Source organism: Mya arenaria, chromosome 15 (genome assembly GCF_026914265.1).
Source record: "Mya arenaria isolate MELC-2E11 chromosome 15, ASM2691426v1".
NCBI lineage: Eukaryota > Metazoa > Mollusca > Bivalvia > Myida > Myidae > Mya > Mya arenaria.
In genome coordinates this window covers 52,556,018-52,581,740 of record NC_069136.1, presented here as the reverse complement: position 1 = coordinate 52,581,740, position 25,723 = coordinate 52,556,018, and the positions used below count along the sequence as shown (strand labels likewise).

The following is a 25,723-nucleotide window of genomic DNA, read 5'->3' as shown; positions in this document are numbered from 1 at the left end:
TAAAAGTCTTAGGTTAAACTGCTATATTGAAATCACTACGCGATCTACTTGCTGTGTAGTTAAATGTAAAGAAGTCAGTCTGACATTGTTAACTGTCCATATACATTCGCGGTGGTTTACTGGTGTTCGATGGTAAATGGCCGCGGTGTCCCAATTGGTGATATAAAATGCAGTATACACTCGATACATTGCTTATGTTTTTGTTTTGTTTTTGTTTTTAAAGAAATATTACAACAATATGTTAGATATACAACCATACCAACTTCGCCGTACCGAGTAGAAGACTATAAAAGGAATTTGTCAAATATGTGTGCTGTTTTCATAATTAAACAGTAATTACACAAGATTCATGATTCAAACAAAAGCATACATTGACGTTACATCTTATTTTGCTATTCATAAGTCGAAAGTAATGCTCAATTGAATAAACAAAATGTAAATGTGTGCATTTATTTACCAGACAAAACAGTCACAATGTTTAAGAAATTCGTGATGTTTAAAATCCGATCATCTGTCTTATCCCCTGTTTGATATCATGGCACAGTCATGTAGGTAACTACGGAATTCCGTTACAGTCATCGTCCGTGCATGGTTGTTCAGAAGCGCGACACTCAATAGTTCGATGATGAAAATGTAAAATCACGAAACAACGATAACGGAAACGCTACAGCAGATAACCAAACACATAAACAAATTATGAATTGTGTTAGCGCAAGACCACCGCGGAGAAAAAGCCAAACCATGTCAGTTATTTTTTTCAGTCGAACATAACTCAACAATTATTGAAGCCAGAGTTATGCTCCTTGTTCTACTGGTGCGTTTTGTGCCTGAAAACATGTGTACCAAGTTACTATATGAGTGATTTCCAAGGTTAATGTATTTGCACAACTTTGACACCGACGACAACAACAGCAAGGCTATAATCATACATCGATTTTGTTCTTCGAAAACAACAGACGAACCAAATGGGAAGAACATGGTTTTATCTCGTTCTTATTTTACCTGTGTCGTATATATACCCTTTTCACAAATTCGTCAAAAGGTAGACCAATATATAGTGCTCTATGTAAGACCTTTATCTGTCTCATATATTTTTGCAGATTCAAAGTAGGCTCACCTTACAGTAACCATGCAGGCATTTCGTTGATTGACCCAGTCCGCGGGGGAGTCCATGGGTGTCTGGGTAGCCGGGCGACCCGGTGCTCTCCGACCCGGTGCAAGGAATCCCATCGGGCATGAAGGCGAAACGGACATAGCCCCAACTAACGGTTTTGCCCGGTTGCAATTCACAATCGACCTCACACTGCCCGTCTCCTGTGGTGACAATATATACAGTCAAAACCCGAACTGAACTCGATATCGCTTGGCTCGCTTACCGCGTTGGCTCGAAATTGATGTAAAGGACTGATTTTTTAACTCTATGTAAAATTCCCGATTGGCTCGACATTTGCGTGGCTCGAAGTATTTGTGTCAAGTCCCTGAGTTATCGAGCCAACGGGTTTCGACTGTAATGTTTAAAGATGAATCTATGCTAGCTGCATTGCATGAACTGTGCTGTATAGCTGTAGTATATTGAATTAGCATCTTTGTTAAGCAATGTAGAGGGGTATATTGTGCATTTCTTGTCAACGTCAGGGTTAAAGTGTCAATGTATTAACAATTTCAAGGTTAAAGTCTTGTTATAGTGTCTATGAAATGTCAATATAATAGTGTCTATTTATTGTCACGGTCATGGTGTACATTTCTTGTGAATGACAGGTTTATTCTGTCTATGTATTGTCAGTGTAATAGTGTTCATTTATGGTCAATGTCATAGTATTCATTTTTTGTCAATATCAGGGTTATGCTGTCGATGTTTTGTCAAGGTAATAATGTCCATTTATTGTCAAGGTCACACTATCCATTTATTGTCAAGATAAAAGTGTTCATTTATTGTCAACGTCATAGTCTTCATTTCATGTCAGGGTTATCGTGTTTATGTATTGTCAATGTTATAGTGTCTAGTGTTATTGACTGCAAACGCAGAGAGAGTCCTTGAGCTGATCAACAAAGACAGACGAGCAACGGTGAGAAGCATAGCAGAAGAACTTAAACGGACGACTGTACACAAAATATTAACAAATGAACTAGGAATGTCCAAAGTCAACCAATTAACGTTGGGTGCCATGTTTGTTAAAAGAAACGGAAATGAAACGACGTGTGGTCTGTTCTTCTCCCCTTCTTCGACACTACGACACGGAGGGAGAACAAAATCGCAAAATCACAACGGACGGGGCGTGGCTCTATTTACTACGACACTGAAACCAATGTACAGTCCTTTGGAAATCTCCCAGAACATCCCCGCCAAAGAAAGCTAGAGTGCAAAAAGCCTTGGAAAAGAATGTGTATTATCTTCATGGATCGAGAGGGCATAATTGTGCAACACCGCGTTCCAGGGCGAACCCTTAATGCCGAATATTACTATAAGGTACTGTGGAGGGATCTCTTGGTCGCGATTCGTAAGAAACTGCAAAATGTTGACCTTGACCGATTATTCTCCACCGGGATAATGCCCCGGCGCATAGAGCAGCTTCCACGCAGCTGGAAATTAGTCTTTTGGGGTTCATGATATTGGAACATCCTCCTTACATCCCCGATCTGGCCCTAATGGACTTCCGTGTGTTTTCCGGAGATAAAGCGGCGGTTGCGGGGAAAACACTTCGCAACAAGTGTTGACCTTCAACAGACGACCCAGAGAATCGTGTCTACATTTGGAAGTGCATGGTACAAAGACATTTAAAGTAAATGGATTGGAAGACTTAGGAAATGTGTACTGACGGGTGGAGACTATGTTGAGAAAGTCAATAAAGTGCTAGATTTTGACGTTGTTGACGTTATGTAACGTCATCCATGCCCTGGATTGTACTGGTTGTTAGTTTCGTATTTCCATTTATGGATACATGTATATTGTTTAATGCAATCGTTTGATATTGATACATTTGCATAACGATATAAAAGTATCATTTTGCCGAGTTTTCGTTTTCAGAATACCACATTTTACGACAATTGTATTGCAATCCGGCAAACTTCCCGGGCACTCATCTCATATATGTGCCAAGCCCAAGGTAACAGTGTTAATGTATTTTCAACGCAAGGGTAATAGTGGTGATCAAGGCCAAGGTTATCGTGCTTATTTTTTTTAGATGACAAAAGTCATTTAAATTTAGATTTCAACGCCAGTAAATAGTTTTCTCTTTCTCTTCACTCTCTCAACGATTCACATACGAGGTTATACAGGCACGTCATAGATAAAGCTGTAAATCACGAGGTTATACAGGCACGCCATAGATAAAGCTGTAAATCATTGTTGATTCACATACGAGGTTATACAGGCACGCCATAGATAAAGCTGTAAATCATTGTTATATTAATTATTTCTTACCATTCCAGATCAGCTGGTCCCCGACCCCTGTGTACATATCCGCGGCGATATGACCAACGTCGATGAGTGCGCTACACACTTCACCCGCCCGCTGCTGCCGAAGGGTCACCTCGTCCGTGCTATCTCCTGGACAGGGCTGGAAAGGTATTGTTCTGCTGGTTTGTAGTATGTTTACTTACGGAAGTAACAAATGTTAAACACAGCCCTAAATGATGATATTGTGTAACATTCTTTTAAGAGAAAAATCCTCACCATTATCTCCAATTATTTAGACCGGTTCTGTATGTATAAGTGTAACTTTAATATTTTTACACAACATGTATTGTCTAAGGTTTCATTAAATGACTTTTTACAAAATACAACACTATACTGGCACTTACGTCAGTATTACACAGCGTACCAATAACGTCATCACCCTCGCATTGTGGAGCATTGAGTGGGCTATCAATTCAAATAAAATAATAATTACAAACAGTATATGCATGTTATTGGTTGTAAAATAAGTAAAGCAACACTCCAAGGTATCGCTTTGCACTTAAACTTGATTTATAACGAAGAAATGAAAGAATGACTTAGAACGACATACCTTGGATTATTGCATGTCCGCGTCTTCGTCATCGTCCCAGTGCCACACGTCTGTGAGCAACTTCCGGTGGCACTCCAGTCACTCCAACCACCGGGAACCACTGACGCCACGTCCGCGGGGAGCCGGGCCTCATCCCACGTGACACATGAATCTCCAGAACACACCTTGGTGTCACCGCAGTAGGCGCCTTTTGGATAGTACGACTCCTCCGTCATCGTCCCGAAAAGTGGCCCAGTATTCATGTTAACGCAACTGAGCCAAGTGCAAGCACCCTGGGAAATCATTTGGTAAAGAGTTTATTTTTTATGTATTTTTATTTATATTTTTGGTTTACATTTTCAACGCATTTTTAACATCGGATGTTGTCACCTTATCAAGTATTTAGAGGTTACGTTCTACCAACATTTAAGTACACAAGTACACAGTGTATAGGAAATTACTATGTGGTCTCCAACCTATATAAGATTGTCTTTGCCATTCGGAACACCTCGACAATTTTTCAACGAAAACAACCTCGGATGTATGCCGGTATATCAGTAGAAGAACATAGTAAATATTAAATCAAGGTTTAAAATGATTGCCAATGAAATGTATAATTGAATACATAATTAAGATTTCCAAGAATAAAGAGATTAAATCTAATTGCCAAATTAATATTACTACGCGATCTACTTGCAGCGTAATTAAATGTAAAGATTTCTGACATTGTAAACCGTCCACATACATCCGAGGTTGTGTTCAATGGCTGAGGAGTTCTAAATGTGACTTTTCAAAATAAATGGATTGAATGGCTTACCCAGTCCGAGTGCCAAGTTCGATACTTGAACCCTGGACCATACAACTGCATACAGTACTCGTCCAAACTCAAAAGCATGCCTATAAAACATTCTCTAGAGTGTTTTAACATAAACACAAAAAACACAGAAAAGAACACACAACACAGTCAAACATTTGCACTTACAAGCGGGAATAACTTTATTATTAAAACATCATTTTGTTAATCAAACTATACGGAATGTAACATACTGGTTGTGAAGTTTTATTGTTTACACAAAGTGTCAATTCCCTCTAATTCAACACTCGATATGGAATTTGGATTTTAAAGATAAGTCCAAGCATATACCAGGCGCGTTGCTGCCTATACGCGAGTACGCGACTGAATCCACATGGTTCTGACAAAATAATTCAGCCAAAGTTGCAGTATGCTCACTTGACTACTGTACAGTACATGATCATTAAACTGTCAATTTTGCTTAACAAATCACACCAGAACGCCCAGAATGCACCAGATTGCACCATGCCCCTGAACCTCCCTAGCACAATTATGAATTTACATGGATAGAGGGCTAGCTACGCCCCTGTATACAAAAACAATACCTGGCCAAGCTCCTGAAATCTGAATAGCTGCAACATTGGCGTCCACTAGATCTGGTGTGACGTTTTCCTCCCAGAGACATGATGCATCAGATGTTCTGAAATAAAACGATTTCACACGTCAGTTAACATGAGGTCATGTAATAGTTAGATGACACGAATTTAAATCTTAATGATTAAGCGAACGTGCCCTTCTTAATCATTAAGATTTTATTCAGGTCATCTATTTGACTTTGAATACAACCTCATTAGCTGACAAATAAGCAACGCAAATCTGACGCAGGACATATATATTGGATGAGGGCCGACCTTTAAACACCCGCGAAAGTTTAAAATCTTAATGATTAAGCCTAGTACCTAATGATTGCATATCTGCAGTTTCATTAGCTGAAAATGTAGGTTGTATTCTAAGGCCGCATAAACTAGTTAAACGTGTTCAAAGGCGGATCCGTGGTCTAGTGGTAACACACATGACTAGGAATCCAGGGGTCGCAGGTTCGATTCCCCGTCGCATCACTAAAAAATACTAATCGTCTTTCGGGAGGGACGTTAAATGATGGTCCCGTGTGACAGTGCTATACACTGGTGCACTTTAAAGAATCAGGGTAGCTCTAACCAGGGTTACTTTCCGTCTGTACCCTATGCTCCAAATACCTAATAATAATAACACTCGTAACGGAGCACTCGCCGAATGGGCAAGGCCCGAGTGCGAGTATAAATAAGCTTACATACACACTCAAAGGCGGCACTCCTGTCGTTTTAGTGAAAACATACCACGTGGTTTGTGACGCCACGTTTGGTTATTGCAGGAAGCAGTTTAAAGTCATCTCGTTTCAGATAGTATTTGCGCTGTAAGTTTGTTATTTTCATATATTTTTTTACAAAACATAGCACAGTCTAAGCGACAAACGGTACACTAAACTTGGTTATTGAGCGATATGTTGAGCAAATAATATTTTTATAAAAAAACGCGGGCAAATGCTCAAAATGTATAAACTATTGTTTGTTATAGCGAAAATCAAATTACGTTTTGGTCCCAGTGTCGGATCTACCAGGGGAGCACATAGGGCCCGTGCCCCCCCCCCCCCCCCAGCGGCCGGCATGTAATGTTTTTGGGGGGCACATTTTTATTGATTTAACTGTACAAATAAGTTGTTTTGTCACAATATAAATTTTATTTAAGCATTTGAGCAAATAAACAACCTGTCAGTGACTATCGAGTATAATATAGTATATGAAACGAAAGTCTTTTGAAAAATGACATCTGGGTCCGAACATTCGATAAAAATAATCGGCGCCGCATTTTACAAAGACAGTAGACAAATATGGCTGCAGTTAGACGCGTCAGTTTACTGTTTTCAGAATATATCATATACTAAAAATATAAGTTGTTTTAAACTGTTAACATGTGCACATTATATGTTCGTCATTGCTTTTTTATAATGTCATTGTGTGCCAACAAGATATGTGTGTGCATGGCGGTGCATTTAACAAAAGTTTAAATTCAAAACGTTGCCGCTTTGAAACTTTCCATTTCGACCTTTATTATCGTCTAGTTCTCTGTATTATGCTAGAGCCTTTGTAAGATTAATTAACAAAGGCTCTAGCATAATCCAGAGAACTAGACGTTAATAAAGGCCGAAATGGAAATGATTTATTTGAAACCCTTTTTAGAATTTGTTGTCAAGTTGTGTTTACTTCAGTTAACTTAAATTTATAACAATGACATCCGTAGTACCTACATGTTTATACAATACATAAATACTAAATTTTGTACTCCATTTATTCATCTACATATGTACACCAAGACAGCAGCAAGACCATTGTGTGCCTAACAGTAAAACAATATAGTTAAACTCTAGAGGCGAGAGTATTATATTACTTAAGCTAAACATTAAATATCAGAACACTGTGTTTGTCCCAGCAGTTTTTATTGTATTATTGTATAAACTATTCGTTTATTGTCATTTCATTTTTTTAAAGACTTTTTAACTCTGCACAAGACCGAATGCGGGGCTCTGTGAATGACTTTGACTGTGTCACAGGACTTGTATTTGAAATTGTAATAAAATGAATAATATAAATAAATGATAATCTTTAAATGTGATTGTTTGTCAGGAGCCTTGCTTCTGTATACCAAGTTGCTGTAGTAACTATATAATAAAACTAAAGCTCCGCCCCTACTGTCTTGTGATCTCTATTTTACAATTCTTATCATTTCTCAACTAAATCTCCGCCCCTACTGTCCTGTGATCAATCTAATTATGTTAAATTAACCTTTCACGCATGACTGTTTTTAATACGTCAAGTGCTATAATCTGTGCATTTTGCCATATTCAGTTGTTGACTACAGTCATGCCTTATTTTCATAAATAAATATCTTGAATATTTATTGCAGGCTTGTTGCTACCGTCGACAACTGCACTATGTTTCATTTAAAATGGCGAAGAAAGAAGTAAAGTTATTTTCATTAAAGTCTTCATTCAAAGCAAATATTGTCTTCCGACGTAGCTTTTACGACGCAATTCACCACGCTGTATATACACAGTGACATTGTATATAAATAATGGAGTCTGAAATTGATGAGAATAGATTGAATAAATTACGACAAATACGTACGCAAGAAATGCTTCCATGTCTGGCTTATTGCACGATGCCCATTTATCGTCATAGTTACCGTCTTGTTCCATAATTCCAGAGTCTGGCCGAAAACAGTTTCGGTCCTGGTCGTGAGCCATGTTCAGACTGCAAAAAAAATTCAAGCAATTGAACAAAGATGAGCTGTAACGAAATCTAGAATGAATATGAACAAGAAATTGTTTCACTTGCATAAAATGTATGCGAATGATGATATGCAAAAAATGTTCCACGAAAAACGCCCAAAGGTATACAATTTAATACATACCACTACTAAACGTTCGAACGTCAATCGCCATCAATAAATTATAAGATGTATTGCGAAAAACTATCGTTTTAAGTAAAACGTCACCCATTTAAGTGTCCAATTAAAAAAAAATGTCTATCTGATATCGAGGACACATGGAAAATTCATGATCTATGCCGCCGAGGTAAAACTTAAACATCTCAACGCATGGTTTTGAAATGGTTAACGGAAATGTACAAACACGGGAAAGGAAATGAACACATGCAGAAAAGACATATACACACTCAGGCAAGGTAATAAACACATACAGGCAAGGAAATATACACAATCAGGCAAGGAAAAAAACACACTCAGACAAGAAAATATACACACTCAAGCAAGGAAATATATACACTCAGGCAAGGAAATATACACACTCAAGCAAGGTAATATACACACTCAAGCAAGGAAATATACACACTCAGGCAAGGAAATATACACACTCAAGCAAGGAAATATATACACTCAGACAAGGAAAACTACACACTCAGGCAAGGTAATAAACACACTCAGGCGAGGAAATAAACACTCAGGCAAGGAAATATACACACTCGGACAAGAAAATATACATTCTCAGGCAAGGAAATATACACACTCAGGCAAGGAAACATACACACTCAGGCAAGGTTATATATACACTCAGGCGAGGTAATATACACATTCAGGCAAGGTAATATACACACTCAGGCAAGGTAATATACACACTCAGGCAAGGAAATATACACACTCAGGCAAGCAAATATACACACTCAGGCAAGGTAATATACACTTTCAGGCAAGGTAATATACACACTCAGGCAAGGAAATGTACACACTCAGGCAATGTATATACACACTCAGGCAAGGAAATATACACACTTAGGCAAGGAAATATACACACTCAGGCAAGGAAATATACACACTCAGGCAAGGTAATATACACACTCAGGCAAGGAAATGTACACACTCAGGCAATGTATATACACACTCAGGCAAGGAAATATACACACTTAGGCAAGGAAATATACACACTCAGGCAAGGAAATATACACACTCAGGCAAGGTAATATACACACTCAGGCAAGGTAATATACACACTCAGGCAATGTATATACACACTCAGGCAATGTATATACACACTCAGGCAAGGAAATGTACACACTCAGGCAATGTATATACACACTCAGGCAAGGTAATATACACACTCAGGCAAGGAAATATACACACTCAGGCAAGGAAATATACACACTCAGGCAAGGTAATATACACACTCAGGCAAGGTAATATACACACTCAAGCAAGGAAATATACACACTCAGGCAAGGTAATATACACACTCAGGCAAGGTAATATACACACTCAAGCAAGGAAATATACACACTCAGGCAAGGTAATATACACAATTAGGCAATGTATATACACACTCAGGCAAGGTAATATACACACTCAAGCAAGGAAATATACACACTCAGGCAAGATAATATACACACTCAGGCAATGTATATACACACTCAGGCAAGGTAATATACACACTTAGGCAAGGAAATGTACACACACAGGCAAGGTAATATACACATTCAGGCAAGGTAATATACACATTCAGGCAAGGAAATATACACACTCATGCAAGGAAATATACACACACAAGTAAATAAATGTACAAATGGGAGAGGCAATGTACACATTCAGGCAAGGAAATGTACAAACCCAGACAAAAACGGATTTTGTGAGTGTTTTTTTTGTGAATTTAGCATTGCATGTGTATTTTACTTTGCGACGTTTACATGTTATGTGTATCTATAGGTGAATGTACAAAAGTGTCCGGAAACTATCTAATAACAACCTTATTATGAGTAACGGCGAAGCTTACGATGTTTTAAACTTATAAATTTTATGCGGATTATGGTAACAAGTGTTCTTCATTTTATTAACTAAGTACGCATACGTGTGTCCCAGCTCGTGCGCAGTCACATACGAATTGTACATGAAGCTAGTTCGGTCCATAGCACAGTTGTTGCCTGTGCACTGACCGGGCAAGTTGGAGAGTCCCCTCATCGCATCCGCCCTGTTTAAAAATATGACGAAAAACAAGTTATTGAACAGAATACAGTGAAAAGACGCACACCCACTATGCAAATTAATGTCGTAAAGCGGATAGGCTAAGCATTCCTTCTGCCCTGAATAGGAACATAACAAAACCTCGTATATATAGTGTTATTTGCACCTAGCTCCAGCAGTAAATGTAGAGGGCCTTCGCAGCATAAATGCCCTGTGACAAAAAGGCACAAGCGAACAGCATACCTCTCTTATATAGACAAGCAATCATTTAATACTGAAAATTCCGAACACTTCTCCGTGTCATCGCAGTATGCGCCCTTTGGAAAATACGTCCCCAGTGTCAACGTTCAAAATGCTCAAAAAGAAGCCAACTAATCGTGTCAATGTAACTGAGCTAAAAGCAAACATCTTGGGAGGAACGTTTGCTTAAGTTCCGGAAACGCACGTCGCACACTTGCGTCTAAACATGGTAATCGTTATACTTCATTCGGAGCACCTCAGCCATTTTGCATTCAAAACAACCTCGGGTGTATGTCGATACATATGCAGTTGTTCGTCAAATTTAAATAAAAGTTTTAATTAAATGTAGTGTTTTACTGTGTTGTTTATATCATTGTGTTTAAATCTATTTTTAGTGAAGTGAATCGAAGCATTAATGATTAAGATTCTCAAGAGATAAATTAACTGCTAAATTAAAATTGCTTAACGCAATCGACTTGCAGCGTAGTTTATTGTAATGATTTAAGACACTTACCCCGTCAATACACATCCGAGGTTGTTTTCGACGGGAAATGGCCAAGGTTTTCCGAATATTTACATTTTTGGCAAATGGGCTTGTCCCTGTAGTTTTCTTTATATCATTATTAACCTACCCGGTATATAAGAAGTGGGTATCCACTGGAAGGGTACCGGACTGGTCCCTAATTCCGGGACTGTTACAAAACGAGTTCAGGGACGCGCTCATATCGTCCGGATTATACGTGTACCAAACCTGCAGAATGAAGGCGAATTGAAGAGAATGGGTGTCGTCTGCAAAAATGTTCTTATCAACAATGTATTGTCTAGTGCGTATTTCGTAAAACGGGCATTGCTTATTTCAACAAGACAAGCCGAAAGTTTGGCAGTATAAATGTGTTTTTGTAGATATGTAGACATGGAAATTAATAGTGAGTTCCGAAAAACTATGTGAAAATTATAATCCGTTACATACAAAGAGAAATGAATATATGTATGTACCCAAATCTAGCGTATCTAAGTGAACAGTAAATTACGCCGTTTTCAAAAGCCACACGACAAAACAACTTAACTTTTGACATTTGGTGAAGTTGATCCCACTAATGCCTTTAATACATATTTCAAATTTTATGCACATATACAGATAATTGAAATGGAATGAGATTCTTGTCTTGTCTTGCCTGTACCGGGTCAGTCTGCCAGAACTCTATAGCCTTGATCTGCAGTGTGACAGTATAGCAGGCGGCTTACATACCGGGTCAGTCTGCCAGAACTCTATAGCCTTGATTTGCAGTGTGACAGAATAGCAGACGGCTTACATACCGGGTCGGTCTGCCAGATCTCGATAGCCTAGATCTGCAGTGTAACAGAATAGCAGACGACTTACAAACCGAGTCAGTCTGCCAGAATTATGTAGCCTTGAATTGCAGTGTAACATTATAGCAGACGACTTACATACCGAGTCGGTCTGCCAGAATTCTATAGCCTTGATCTGCAGTGTAACAGAATAGCAGACGGCTTACATACCGGGTCGGTCTGCCAGATCTCTATAGCCTTGATCTGCAGTGTAACATTAAAGCAGACGGCTTACATACCGGGTCGGTCTGCCAGAACTCTATAACCTTGATCTGCAGTGTAACATTAAAGCAGACGGCCTACATACCGGGTCGGTCTGCCAGAACTCTATAGCCTTGATCTGCAGTGTAACATTAAAGCAGACGGCCTACATACCGGGTCGGTCTGCCAGAACTCTATAACCTTGATTTGCAGTGTAACAGAATAGCAGACGGCTTACATACCGGGTCGGTCTGCCAGATCTCTTCAGCCTTGATCTGCACAGTAACATTAAAGCAGACGGCTTACATACCGGGTCGGTCTGCCAGATCTCTATAACCTTGATCTGCAGTGTAACAGAATAACAGACGGCTTACATACCGGGTCGGTCTGCCAGATCTATATAGCATTGATCTGCAGTGTAACAGTATAGCAAATGGCTTACATACCGGGTCGGTCTGCCAGAACTCTATAGCCTTAATCTGCAGCGTAACAGAATAGCAGACGGCTTACATACCGGGTCAGTCTGTCTGACCTCTTTAGCCTTGATCTGCAGTGTAACAGTATAGCAGACGGCTTACATACCGGGTCAGTATGTCAGAACTCAATAGCCTTGATCTGAAGTGTAACAGTATAGCAGACGGCTTACATACCGGGTCAGTCTGCCAGAACTCTATAGCCTTGATCTGCAGTGTTACAGAATAGCAGACGGCTTACATACCGGGTCAGTCTGTCTGACCTCTATAGCCTTGATCTGCAGTGTAACTGTATAGCAGACGGCTTACATACCGGGTCAGTCTGCCAGATCTCTATAGCCTTGATCTGCAGTGTGACAGTATAGCAGACGGCTTACATACCGGATCTCTATAGCCTTGTTCTGCAGTGTAACAGTTTAGCAGACGGCTTACATACCGGGTCAGTCTGCCAGAACTCTATAGCCTTGTTCTGCAGTGTAACAGTATAGCAGACGACTTACATACCGGGTCAGTCTGCCAGAACTCTATAGCCTTGTTCTGCAGCGTAACAGTACAGCAGACGACTTACATACCGGGTCAGTCTGCCAGAACTCTATAGCCTTGATCTGCAGTGTAACAGTGTAGCCGAGATCAGCTGGCATGAGATTGTACATCGCCTGCACCTAGGATAGAAAACTGTAGAAAATGGTGACAGAGGACAGGTTTACCTGGATATACTTTATTTGAAGTAAACTTCTATTGTTATCGATCAAGAACGGAAATTATGTGTATAAATGCGGTGGGCGTGGTAATCGGTCATTTTCTTCTTTATAGTGACAATTTAAATTTAAAAAATACACTTGTTTACCAGGTAAAGGATGCTTTTGCAAATTGAATGTTTAAAGCACAAAATAACATGCAAAAACACTGTCAATATCTTGACTTATGACGATAAAATCATATTAATTATATATTATGATTCATAGGCTTACATAGTCTTAGCCATCTTCTGATATAACAATTCTAATTAAACCATCATTTTGATTGTAAATTTTTTCAGGTTGCCATCTCCTTTCACAGAAAAGAGTTAATTCGACTTAAACCACTACGGTTTCTCGTCATAAAGATATACAAATAGATAAATCACATCTCAATATATGTACATATGTATACTAAGACATTTCTTGTAGACTCGCAGTGTTATCAAAAGTTCTAACGTTTTTACATTAAGTAATACTAGCAGCCAGCTTAACCGTTGACTCCCGACGTATTGTTTAATCCAAGAATATCTTAAGTCATTTACTAACTTAAGTCATTTATTGATTTATTGTTTATTGTCAAATATAAGGAAGTGTAGACGTAAAAATGTGCGTTTTAAATAAGACCAATAAGATCAATTAAAGTAAAGCAATTAAAAACTGTATCAAGTAGGTATTCATATGACCAGTTTTAAACATATAGACTAAATTATGAACATGAGTTAAGTTAGGAGCTGACTTTAGACGTTTGAAATTTTTAACGGCTATCGAGTAAATATTCTTGTAGGTAAAGAAACGTGTTTCGTTTTATAACTGTTAGTGTTTTTTTCACGGCTTCTTTTTATTACAAGAATGAATATAAAGATATGACGTTTTTCACCGACCCCATTAAACTTGAGCGCGACCATGTAGATCTTCTCCTCCACCGTGTGGGCTGTATAGCGCTCCTCCAGAACGGCATACATAGGGGCGTCCATGTAGACACCAAGCTCCACCGTGAAGCTTGTACTTGGAATAGCCCGCCTCTGACGCCCGCCGCCACGCCCAGATAGCTCTGTAAGTACACAATTCCCATTACACAGTCGTAGTTCCACGTAGGCACCTAACCCGGGTCTGCAAATGTTTTTTTCCAAAAAAGTTATTTTCCAAAAGTCCCAAATTGTCCAAATTTGTGTTAAGGGGTATGGGATAGGGGATGTATGCTTCTGATAAGAATGTTAGCTATTTCTTCTATTTAGCGGTCTTTTTATTATTTTTGTTTCAATTTCAAGACAAAGGGAAAAGCGCATCCGGCTTGAAAAACATTCGCTGGGAATCATATCCCGTTCGCCCCGTTTCAATACGGGCCTGTATACTTATCATTGTCTAGCAATTTCCCTTCATACAGTGTGTGTATACCACGTGATAAATGACGTCATACATGCTACGTCGGAAGGCAAAAATTTGCTTAAAATGAAGACTTAAATCAAAGATAACTTTTCATTTACAATACCATTTTAAATGAAGAAAAGGGCAGTCTACGCCGTTTAAATAACCCCGCATTTGTTTTATTACCAAAACTTGATGAGGTCATTAGTTTCATCAAACACTTCGACAAACCTGTTTCCTAAATAATGTTTTGACAGTGCTCCGTCAGACGGCCGTATTGTGAAAAGGTTTTTCGAAGTGTCTTAAGAAACTAAACTCTCGATCAAATTCTGGTAAAAAAAACCGAAGGTGGGGCTCCGTAAGCAGCGTAGACTGCGCTATGTTTCATTTTAAATGGTGAAGAAATAGTGAAGTTATCATTGTTTAAAGTCTTTTTTCAAATAAAAATATTGCCTTCCGACGTAGCATTTATGACGCAATCTATCACGTGGTACGCACACACTGTTCATAGTAAGTAATGTTATTCACGAGCTGTGTGAACTTAGCTAAACATGCGAATTGGGCATTGAAAAATGAAAGTCGTGTTTGCATGTTATTGAACTTTCAAAAATGAGAGCCGTGCTGACATGACATTGGACATTGGGCATTGAAAAATGAAAGTCGTGCTGGCATGACATTGAATTTTCAAAAAAAGAGACGTGCTGACATGACATTGGACATTGGACATTTTAAAATGAAAGTCGTGCTGGCATGACATTAGACATTCAAAAATGAATGCTGTACTGATAAAACATTAGGCATTGGACATTCAAAAATGAATGTTGTGTCGGCACGACATTGTACATTGGGCATTCTAAAGTGAAAGTCATGCTGGCACGACATTTGACATTGGACATGATGTATTTAATTCGTGTTTTCGCATAATGTATTCACCTCGGGAATACCATAAGTGAATATTTCACGAGTGGCCTAACTTTCGGTGTTTATTCGGTGAAATGTATAACGATCTTACATTGAAACAAACTAGTATTCTCTAATCAATCTTGTTATCATTTACTAATATTTTCCATAACTGCTTTATTTAGTAAGAAGAATAAGGTTTATCACTCAAAAATTATGTTTGTTATACATGTGTATGAATTGATTTTAAATACTAGTATCACTTTAACATAAACTATGTAATTGGAAACAATTATTTTATTTTTGGTACAATCACTTAAACATAACATCTATGTATTATGTTACAATTTGAAAAACAAATAATAGGATCAAGAATATTTGATGCATTTCCCCTTAAATTATAACTCTTAAATTATAAACCAATTAAATGTTTTACTCATATCTTTATAAACAAAAACGTATTGATCTTTATAAACAAAAACGTATTGATCTCCTATGTAAGTCCATCGACGGCAACCACAGTACTTTCCTCCGTTTAATACACTTAATACATACCGTAGGAAAAAATAGTTACAAAATTCGTTTATATGAATATTTTTTTTATGCATTAGGCACGGGAGACAACTCTTCTTCTAATGCATGCTACTCTTAAATAACCCTCTACTGCAGTTGTATACGTAGTCGAGTGGTCTAAGTGGCTATTTAAAACTTCTAATAATAAGACGTTCCGAGTTTAATCAGAGTTTTCGCTAGAATACTTTTTACACATGAAAACCTTAGTATAAGTGTCTTAGCATATGTGAGAGTCAGATTTCCGTAGAGGATTCTTTGCAAAACTAATGAATCTGCCTCATTATTTATTCATGCTTAGAGGATGTCTTAGCCTAATCGCCCACGAACACAACCAAGCATAGCAAAGAGTAATGTACCGGGATAAGCCCACAATGATGTAAGTAAAAAAAATTAGCTACCCTGTTGTAAGTCAAAAATAAGCTACGCCGATACAAGTTAAAAATTAGCTACGCCGATGCAAGACAAAAATTAGCTACGCCGATGTAAGTAAAAAATGAGCTACGCCGATGTAAGTAAAAAATGAGCTACGCCGATGCAAGACAAAAATTAGCTACGCCGATACAAGTTAAAAATTAGCTACGCCGATGCAAGACAAAAATGAGCTACGCCGATGTAAGTAAAAAATGAGCTACGCCGATGTAAGTAAAAAATGAGCTACGCCGATGCAAGACAAAAATTAGCTACGCCGATACAAGTTAAAAATTAGCTACGCCGATGTAAGTCAAAAATGAGCTACGCCGATGTAAGTAAAAAATGAGCTACGCCGATGCAAGACAAAAATGAGCTACGCCGATGTAAGTAAAAAATGAGCTACGCCGATGTGGGTAAACAATGAGCTACGCCTATGTAAGTAAAAAATGAGCTACGCCGATGGAAGACAAAAATGAGCTACGCCCATGTAAGTCAAAAATGAGCTACGCCTATGTAAGTCAAAAATGAGCTACGCCAATGAAAGTAAAAAATGAGCAACGCCGATGTAGGTCAAAAATCAGGCGGCCTAAAACAGTTTTATAGGCAAATGTAGAAAGGTTGGAATTGATTGAATGAAAAGGGAATTTGAAATACAGGAGTCACCAAGTCCATCATTTGTTGCCGTGTTATCAATACTGAATGGGCCTGCTGGTTCGGAATAATTCATTAAGTTCTGACTAAAGCGAACCTCCGTGAATTTGTTTAGTTTTTGTTCATTATAACAGGCGTGTGACAATATTGGAAATCCTTGGGTAGAGATGATTGTAATTTGTACTTCATTAATATTTAAATGCCTTTGAAACGCCATATGACGTCGAATCGGTGCAACGCATTAAAATAAGTCCACATTTTACCAATGTATAGACTTATAAGTTAATAAAGAGTTAATATCGAATAACATAATTACTTCAAAAGATGTATCGTGATTAAAGATACAAAACATCAACACTAATGCACTTATAGGTCGCCGAACATCGAGTAGATTTTCATCGAAAATGCGCAAGGTACACGGGGAGCGGCAACTACTGGATCATAAAGAGGCTTATAACAGCAAGTTTACAAAACATATTATACAGAGCAGATTATTGAACCAAATTAATTGAACATGAACAACTACCGTTAGCAATGTATGTATCATCTATCGCGCCATCGCCCCTCATCTGGGTAAGATCCGCTTTGGAAATGAGGACGCTCTCATGATTGTTGAAAAGGGGACCAACAGGGTCGATTCTGTACATTTCGGTTCCTTCTGTCACTGATCCTGTCTGAAAAGAGAAATCTGAAGGTAACAAGGCTTTTTGCTTATTTTGTCACAATGGGCCCTTTAACGATAAAGACGAATATAGTGCATTGTCTTATGAAGAAGTACAATACTTTCCTTGCAATGTTCTAGTATAATTATTATCCACTATTTTTTTAACCTCTTTCCGGTGTGTTCATGGAATTAACGTCACGAAAGATTTGTCACAGACATTCAATATTGTTTTTTATTGATATATGTACAAGACTTAATATTAAGCCCGACACTTGTTACTATTTATCGGGGTATCACTTATATACAACGTACTAAGCCATTGCAGTAGGCGAGTGAGACCACGCCCTTGTTGTCAGTGAATCCCTCCAGAAAACAATCCGGCACCTCCCCCTGCCATGTCTCCCTAGACCCGCCCCGCCGAGTGCTGACCAAAAGGTGAGGAGATATCAGGGCGGGGTTATACTGGACATGGATGCGGAATGTCTTGTTAAAGGCGGTAAACTCGAGATCTAGGGTTGAGTTTGGTGAGAGTGATTCTCTTCTTCGACGGTGTAGGTAATCTTTTGATATTCTAAAACATAATGATGATGTTCAACTACATTGCGCGATGAGTTCTTTTTGATCTACGTTATATTTAAGGCAAATTTTACTCATTATAAATACCTTTCCTGTTTGTCTGTATGAGACAACTGTCTAACAGCAAATACAGCTTTGCAAAGTTATGAATGTATCTTCCCTATCTGTATATATTATATAAATCCCCACATTTCACAACCATACCTTAAAAAAGGTAAAACAAAAGCAAGAAAAACATTGTTCAAATCCGAGTCCATCTTGCTACAGTTAGTGTCCCTTTAAGTTCGATTGCAATTTAAGTTAGCGGACATGGACGCAAAAGTATGTTTTGATTTTTCCTATTTCCCTGTACAATGCATCTTGGACTTACAAAATTTTGTATACAAATCAGCGGTTACATAGACATTCAAGTGTTACTATCCAAGTATTGCACACGTTTGTTTGTCTTATAAGTTTTTTTTAAATGTTTTCCAGGACTTTTTATTGAACATTTCACAAACCTTTCCTTTGTCCCTTTGAAAATTTCGTGTATATCTGCCAGCTCGAACGAAGAAAAGCCATCTAAAATGTACACAAAAAATGTAATGGATTAACCAGATTTTACTTCATGATAAGGTGAAAGTAAAGCTAAACAATGAAAACTATAGGAGCAAGCCTAATTTCACCATTAAGGTATCCGAAATACAGGTCTGCGAATAGTGGATGCCTTGTGACCGAGATTAATTTTGGTATCATTTCAAAAAGTGTTTTTTTGTTTTCAGAAAGAATATGACAGAAATAAACCGAAAATAATACTAGAAACATTAGTGCCCTTGATTTTGAAAGATTGCAAACTAGCTCACTCCACGTCCGATTTCAATTGGAATAAAGAGAAAAAAATAGTACTAACTGTAATAATATTATATTTAATGAATTTTAGGTCATTCTTGCACAAATGAGTAATCATTAAAGTGATACTAACATTTACCGGGTTGTTTGCATCAACCTTAAACATAGCGACCAATGGCATGCGCACATTAAACATAGCGACCAATGGCATGTGCACATTAAACATAGCGACCAATGGCATGCGCACATTAAACATAGCGACCAATGGCATGCGCACATTAAACATAGCGACCAATGGCATGCGCACATTAAACATAGCGACCAATGGCATGTGCACATTAAACATAGCGACCAATTGCATGCGCACATTAAACATAGCGACCAATGGCATGCGCACATTAAACATAGCGACCAGTGGCATGCGCACATTAAACATAGCGACCAGTGGCATGCGCACATTAAACATAGCGACCAGTGGCATGCGCACATTAAACATAGCGACCAGTGGTATGCGCACATTAAACATAGCGACCAATGGCATGCGCACATTAAACATAGCGACCAATGGCATGCGCACATTAAACATAGCGACCAATGGCATGCGCACATTAAACATAGCGACCAATGGCATGCGCACATTAAACATAGCGACCAATGGCATGTGCACATTAGACTCCTTAACTGGTTATGCGATTAAGCATATAGTTACTGTGGTAAACACAGTCGAGTAGAAAACGTACGTAAATTTTATCAAATGCCTCGTTTTTGTTATATTTTTACGCTGTTTTGATGTATGTTGTATTTGGTGTAATATGAAAATGAAAGTAAATGAATTAAAGGCGCTATTGACATGCATCACATAGTAGGGTTTGTATTGGCATGTATCTGTGCATTGATGGTAAGATAATTATGTTAATTTTAAAATTGAGTGGAATCTTGTTTACGCACACCTTCGCTCTATATCATTTCAAATTAGTGGGTAATTGCAAAATTGCAAATGCTCCTCTTTGTGATAGTGTTTATTTCGTGATTATGAATGACATTTAATTATGAAAATACGATACAAATCAAAGGCGCATCGTGCTTGCTTAAATATGCAGTGGATTAATTTAAATAATTTGAAATTAGCACTTAATACTGGCTTTGGCATGCGTCACGCTTGAACATGACCTCCTTATAAACATACATAGGCCGTGGCAATGAACTCTGTTTAAGTTAACAACGTTGTTAACGTAATCGTTGTTAACTTTAAAATATATACTGCTCTGCAAGTTTAATGGATATTCTTGTGATCTTCAGTATTTCTTACAAATTTGAGACAACTGTTTCAATTGTACTAGTTTGTACACACATATGAGCACATCGTAAAATAGTTCACATTTAAAAGTTAACAATGGTGCCCTTAAAACCCGTTGTTCACTTAAACAAAGTTCTAGGCCCTGTTTTACTAACAGTTCGTAATGCACCAGTCAATTGTAACCACGGCCCCTCCAGGTCCGGGGAATAGCGGGGACTTTGACTTTCGGTCCAGCCAAGCCCGGGTCAAATCCCCGCCCTGCGGGGACGAACTGATGGTATAATCCCCGCCAATTGCCCCCGCACCCCAGGGACCGTAAGTTAGGCACATTACCCGTTACATTTGGCGTGAATACAAAACCACCGCATTCACCCGGCACTACGGGTCCACCGGGAAGGTAAAACAAGGCCCATTTCCTCGGCTATTCCCGGTATACCCCCGGACCTTGGGGGCCGTGGTTACAATTGACTGGTGCATAAGTATTTCGTAAGTTTCCACGTATATTTTTAACTTACGTAAATGATACGAATAGCGTACGTGCGTTTTACTAAATTTCGAACCAAGGTGACAACGAACCAGCAGCTTGCAATATAAACAGTGGGTGTGGTCTTACCTACTCGTAGATGTTTTGCATCAACTATCTTTTCAACGATTTCATTGTCGGTGACCTGAAAGTGTACATTATTTGGAGGTTATTGGTGGGCGATTCATTCCGTAGGATTTTAGCTAGAGTTATGAAAAGGTGCAGCACCATGTGCTTTATTTGGTAGCGCCGTTCTGCCCTCATGGTTATTAACATTGGCACCCTCCTGCCTTCATAGAATTAAGTGCTTAAATAATTAAACATTAATTTTGATTAAAATATGCAGTTAAAACCTAACATAACTTCTGTTAAGGTAAAACATCCACCATTAGGATGCAACGATGTGTTAATGCATTTTAGATATATACATCGAGATTATTCATTTGTCTACGTTTAATTTATATTTGATTAACCATAATACTATTTTTGTATATATAACCTTTTTTAGTTCACGATATATTAAAGGGAGGTAATAAAAGAAAATTTACTTTGATATAAAGCAATTTTATTAAAAATAATTCATACATAACATAAAAAACCTTTAAGAAAAATATTTTATAACGTTAAAATGAACCATTACAAGAAACAATGGTTTGTATTTATGCTGGATGGATTACCTGAAACACAATTCCTAACATTTCCAAATTCTCCACAGCCTGCCATAATGTGCCCTTTCCCCTATAGCACCCTGTCCCTTTTACGTAGCACCCTGTCCCTTTTTGAAGCACCCTGTCCCTTTTGTGTGGCACCCTGTCCTACCTCAAATTTGGCGTGAACTCTACATTTTGATACTGTTACTATGAACGCATTGTTGCTGGTAGTGTGCTTTTGATTGGCTAGAACAGTGCTTAAAGTCTCAGAAGGTACAATTTTGTTGTAATCAAATGTAAACATTTGGAAGAACAAAAACTAATAAGAAATACAACTCAGTTTATAATTATAAAGATTAAAAAAGACCAATATTGACTACCAGCCCAGAGCTTAAGATTGTACCTAACATGCAATTATCCATCCGATTAGCTACATCGATCTTAGATCCAATTAAGATCAATATTGAATACCAGCCCAGAATTTAAGGTTGTACCTAACATGCAATTATCCATCCGATTAGCTACATCGATCTTAGATCCAATTAAGATCAATATTGAATACCAGCCCAGAATTTAAGGTTGTACCTAACATGCAATTATCCATCCGATTAGCTACATCGATCTTAGATCCAATTAAGATCAATATTGAATACCAGCCCAGAATTTAAGATTGTACCTAACATGCAATTATCCATCCGATTAGCTACATCGATCTTAGATCCAATTAAGATCAATATTGAATACCAGCCCAGAATTTAAGGTTGTACCTAACATGCAATTATCCATCCGATTAGCTACATCGATCTTAGATCCAATTAAGATCAATATTGAATACCAGCCCAGAATTTAAGGTTGTACCTAACATGCAATTATCCATCCGATTAGCTACATCGATCTTAGATCCAATTAAGATCAATATTGAATACCAGCCCAGAATTTAAGGTTGTACCTAACATGCAATTATCCATCGCGAGAAAATCTCTACATCCATTCATGAATGTATTCGTTAATATCTATTATTTTCCCACGTGTTTTCAATAGACGGGCGTTTACAAGATCGAATGGCGCAAATAGCACAGGTAACACCTTGAATTAGTAATATTATATCGAATTACATGATAATACAACCTAGGCTGATGGTTTCAATAGCTTGTTTTAAATTATACGATATATCAAAAGAAAATTCAACAATGAAATTTTGTTTCACATCTAAATTAAGACAGTAAACTTTAACAATGGCATAAAAATAATAACATTTAAAACAATTTTTTAAATTATTTTTTGTCTTGGAACGTGCCAATTTAGGCGAAAATGCATGGACACCAGTAGTATAAGACTGTTGACAAAAAATCAGTTCTAACAGACGTTAACACATTTTCTACAGGCTTCAATGGCATCTATAAGTGTCATGGTCGAGAAAAGTGTATTATAACATTTTTTGTTAGTTTTAGTTTTGTTCTATGATTGTCTAACCCAATTAGAAAACTGAACATTATTTCCTAGTGCGTGCAATGAACATAACGCTCAGATAGATCCCTATTAGTAATTATAGTTTTGCTTTCATTGTGAAAAAAGCACCCCCTCCCGGTTATAGAGTAAATGCTTATTAAATCACATACATATAATAATAAAAAAAACAACAACAAAAAACGTACACTGAACTTCCGAAGCTTCAAGTACAGTATAGTCACGAATTGACAAAATAAACACCAACACCAAAATTTCACCAACCTCCGAAAACACCAAAGACGCTTCCTTCAGCAAGAAAAGTATTGTCAAGAATTGCGAACAAGAAACGAAATAAACCATCTTCAAAATGTCAACTAATAAATTAAACAAATATTGCACAAACTTGTCATCTATTCACTATTTTATTATAAGTTCACCATATTGCACATGGGGCATTACAACCTAGGATATCCAATTACGGACGTGTAAGGTTTACGACACGCCTCAAAGAAAGAATCAATTTTGCTATTTGATACACTGGATGTAGATAGCGGGTAGATGAAAGACATCTCCATCCTGCATTATGGTGTCAGATGTTAGCATTCAATACTTCAATGCGGTATGGCGATTTGTATCTATATAAAACACTTTATATCTTAAGGCATTTGTAAGTAGATTTGTGAGAAAGCCGCTTCTTATTACAAGATATGTAAATTCGAACTGAATAGTTGAATGTCCGCTTATAATATCATCTTTTCATTTACGGTAATTTGCGGATCATAAATCGCTGTAAAGTCGCGGGTGGATGGACTACTATAATCACAAACCACATTTTCCACAAATTTCACAATTCGATTCGTGAAAAATGTGGTCAAAAGGCGGGGAGGGGTCGCATACAAAAGTTGTCCTGTATGTCTTCGTGATTTCATGCATTTGGACATTCGTGTAGCTACTGATTTATTGTATCCGATGTCAACCCCAGCTGATATTCGTCCGTCTATCCATCTGTATGCTGTTTGTTTTCCCAATCGATTAATTTTGGCCATATGATGATGTTGCGAGATAGGTCTTTGCAATGATGTTATTAGTATCTTAATTGAAGGTCGATAAATAGTTAAAATTTTAATTTCCAAAACACCGTAACCCAACAAAATTGATTGAACTTCAACTTAAGAGATGTTTTCATATAAATGTATGTAATACAATCATTTATTGATGAAGCTATTCTGATGCACGTGTGTTTTCTCTGTACCGTCTGTACGTTTCGTGTTGTTCATGTATTGCTTCTTGGCCATAGCCTTGTGTCTCTTAACAGAGATTATACTTATTTACATTTTCAGCCATAGGCTGAATATCCATTGGTTATTGTAAAATGAAGCTAGAAATCCCATTGGCAATTGTAAAGATTGTTAAGTGAAATCAGAAATCCCATTGGTCATTGCAAAGAATGTAAAATGAAGCTAGAAACCCCATTTGCCGTGAACGATTGTAAAATGACACTAGAAATCCCATTGGCCATTGTAAAGATTGTTAAGTGAAATCAGAAATCCCATTGGCCATTGCAAAGAATGCAAAATGAAGCTAGAAATCCCATTTGCCGTGAACGATTGTAAAATGACACTAGAAATCCCATTGGCCACTGTAAAGATTGTTAAGTGAAATCAGAAATCCCATTGGCCGTTGCAAAGATTGTAAAATGAAACTAGAAATCCCATTGGCCATTGTAAGGATTGTTAAGTGAAACTAGAAATCCCATTGGCCATTGTAAAGATTGTTAAGTTAAATCAGAAATCCCATTGGCCATTGTAAAGATTGTTAAGTTAAACCAGAAATCCCATTGGCCATTGTAAAGATTTTTAAGTTAAATCAGAAATCCCATTGGCCATTGTAAAGATTGTTAAGTAAAATCAGAAATCCCATTGGCCATTGTTAAGATTGTAAAATGAAGCTAGAATTCCCATTGGCCATTGTAAAAATTGCAAAATGAAACTAGAATTCCCATTGGCCATTGTAAAGATTGTAAAATGAAAGTAGAAATCTTATTGGCCATTGTAAACAAAGTCGAATAAAATAAAGGAGTATGATAGAATGCGATCTTTTAGCTCTGTGGTTGTTATAAAGTTGAAGATATTTATTTTTCACGAACGATTTTTCAAGAAAAGTAAGACAGAGACTGCTTAAAGCTATCACAACGAGAATACTGTTAAAAGTAAGATGCAGTTTCGGAATTGAACTTACTTACCGGTAATCACAGTGCTAGGTCACCCAACGCCGTATTGGACATAGTTTAGTCAAAGCGTCTCCACGTGGAACGAGTTCGGTATCAGAAAAAGCGTGCAAGTTATTATTATTTTATTTTCGTTGATGTCAAATACTGTAATGCATTGCTCTTCTATTGCCTATACGACTAAATATCCATTACCGGTCAACACTTTCATCAGGTTTTATTGTGGCAAGTATTCAAACCACCTTCGAACAGTAGTCAACCACT

At 37.7% G+C, this 25,723-nt stretch overlaps 1 protein-coding gene across 3 annotated transcripts in view; it reads right to left on the bottom strand.

Annotated features, from left to right (window-relative positions):
- The window catches only part of LOC128218892 (A disintegrin and metalloproteinase with thrombospondin motifs 18-like), a 38,220-nt gene extending 14,532 nt beyond the window's left edge, over nt 1-23,688 (bottom strand). For all 3 annotated transcript variants that reach the window (XM_052926656.1, XM_052926654.1, XM_052926655.1), the window contains exons 1-16: nt 23,515-23,688; nt 21,224-21,278; nt 18,986-19,046; nt 18,222-18,480; nt 17,772-17,919; nt 14,227-14,396; nt 13,178-13,267; nt 11,214-11,332; nt 10,229-10,348; nt 8,001-8,126; nt 5,385-5,479; nt 4,804-4,883; nt 4,008-4,279; nt 3,802-3,862; nt 3,422-3,557; nt 1,118-1,314 (exon numbers count right to left, since the gene is read on the bottom strand). In XM_052926656.1, coding sequence (XP_052782616.1) covers nt 1,118-1,314; nt 3,422-3,557; nt 3,802-3,862; nt 4,008-4,279; nt 4,804-4,883; nt 5,385-5,479; nt 8,001-8,126; nt 10,229-10,348; nt 11,214-11,332; nt 13,178-13,267; nt 14,227-14,396; nt 17,772-17,919; nt 18,222-18,480; nt 18,986-19,046; nt 21,224-21,278; nt 23,515-23,592 — 2,067 coding nt within the window. In that variant the 5' untranslated portion in view covers nt 23,593-23,688. The remainder of the gene's footprint in view (nt 1-1,117; nt 1,315-3,421; nt 3,558-3,801; nt 3,863-4,007; nt 4,280-4,803; nt 4,884-5,384; nt 5,480-8,000; nt 8,127-10,228; nt 10,349-11,213; nt 11,333-13,177; nt 13,268-14,226; nt 14,397-17,771; nt 17,920-18,221; nt 18,481-18,985; nt 19,047-21,223; nt 21,279-23,514) is intronic.
- Nucleotides 23,689-25,723: the final 2,035 nt, after the last annotated feature.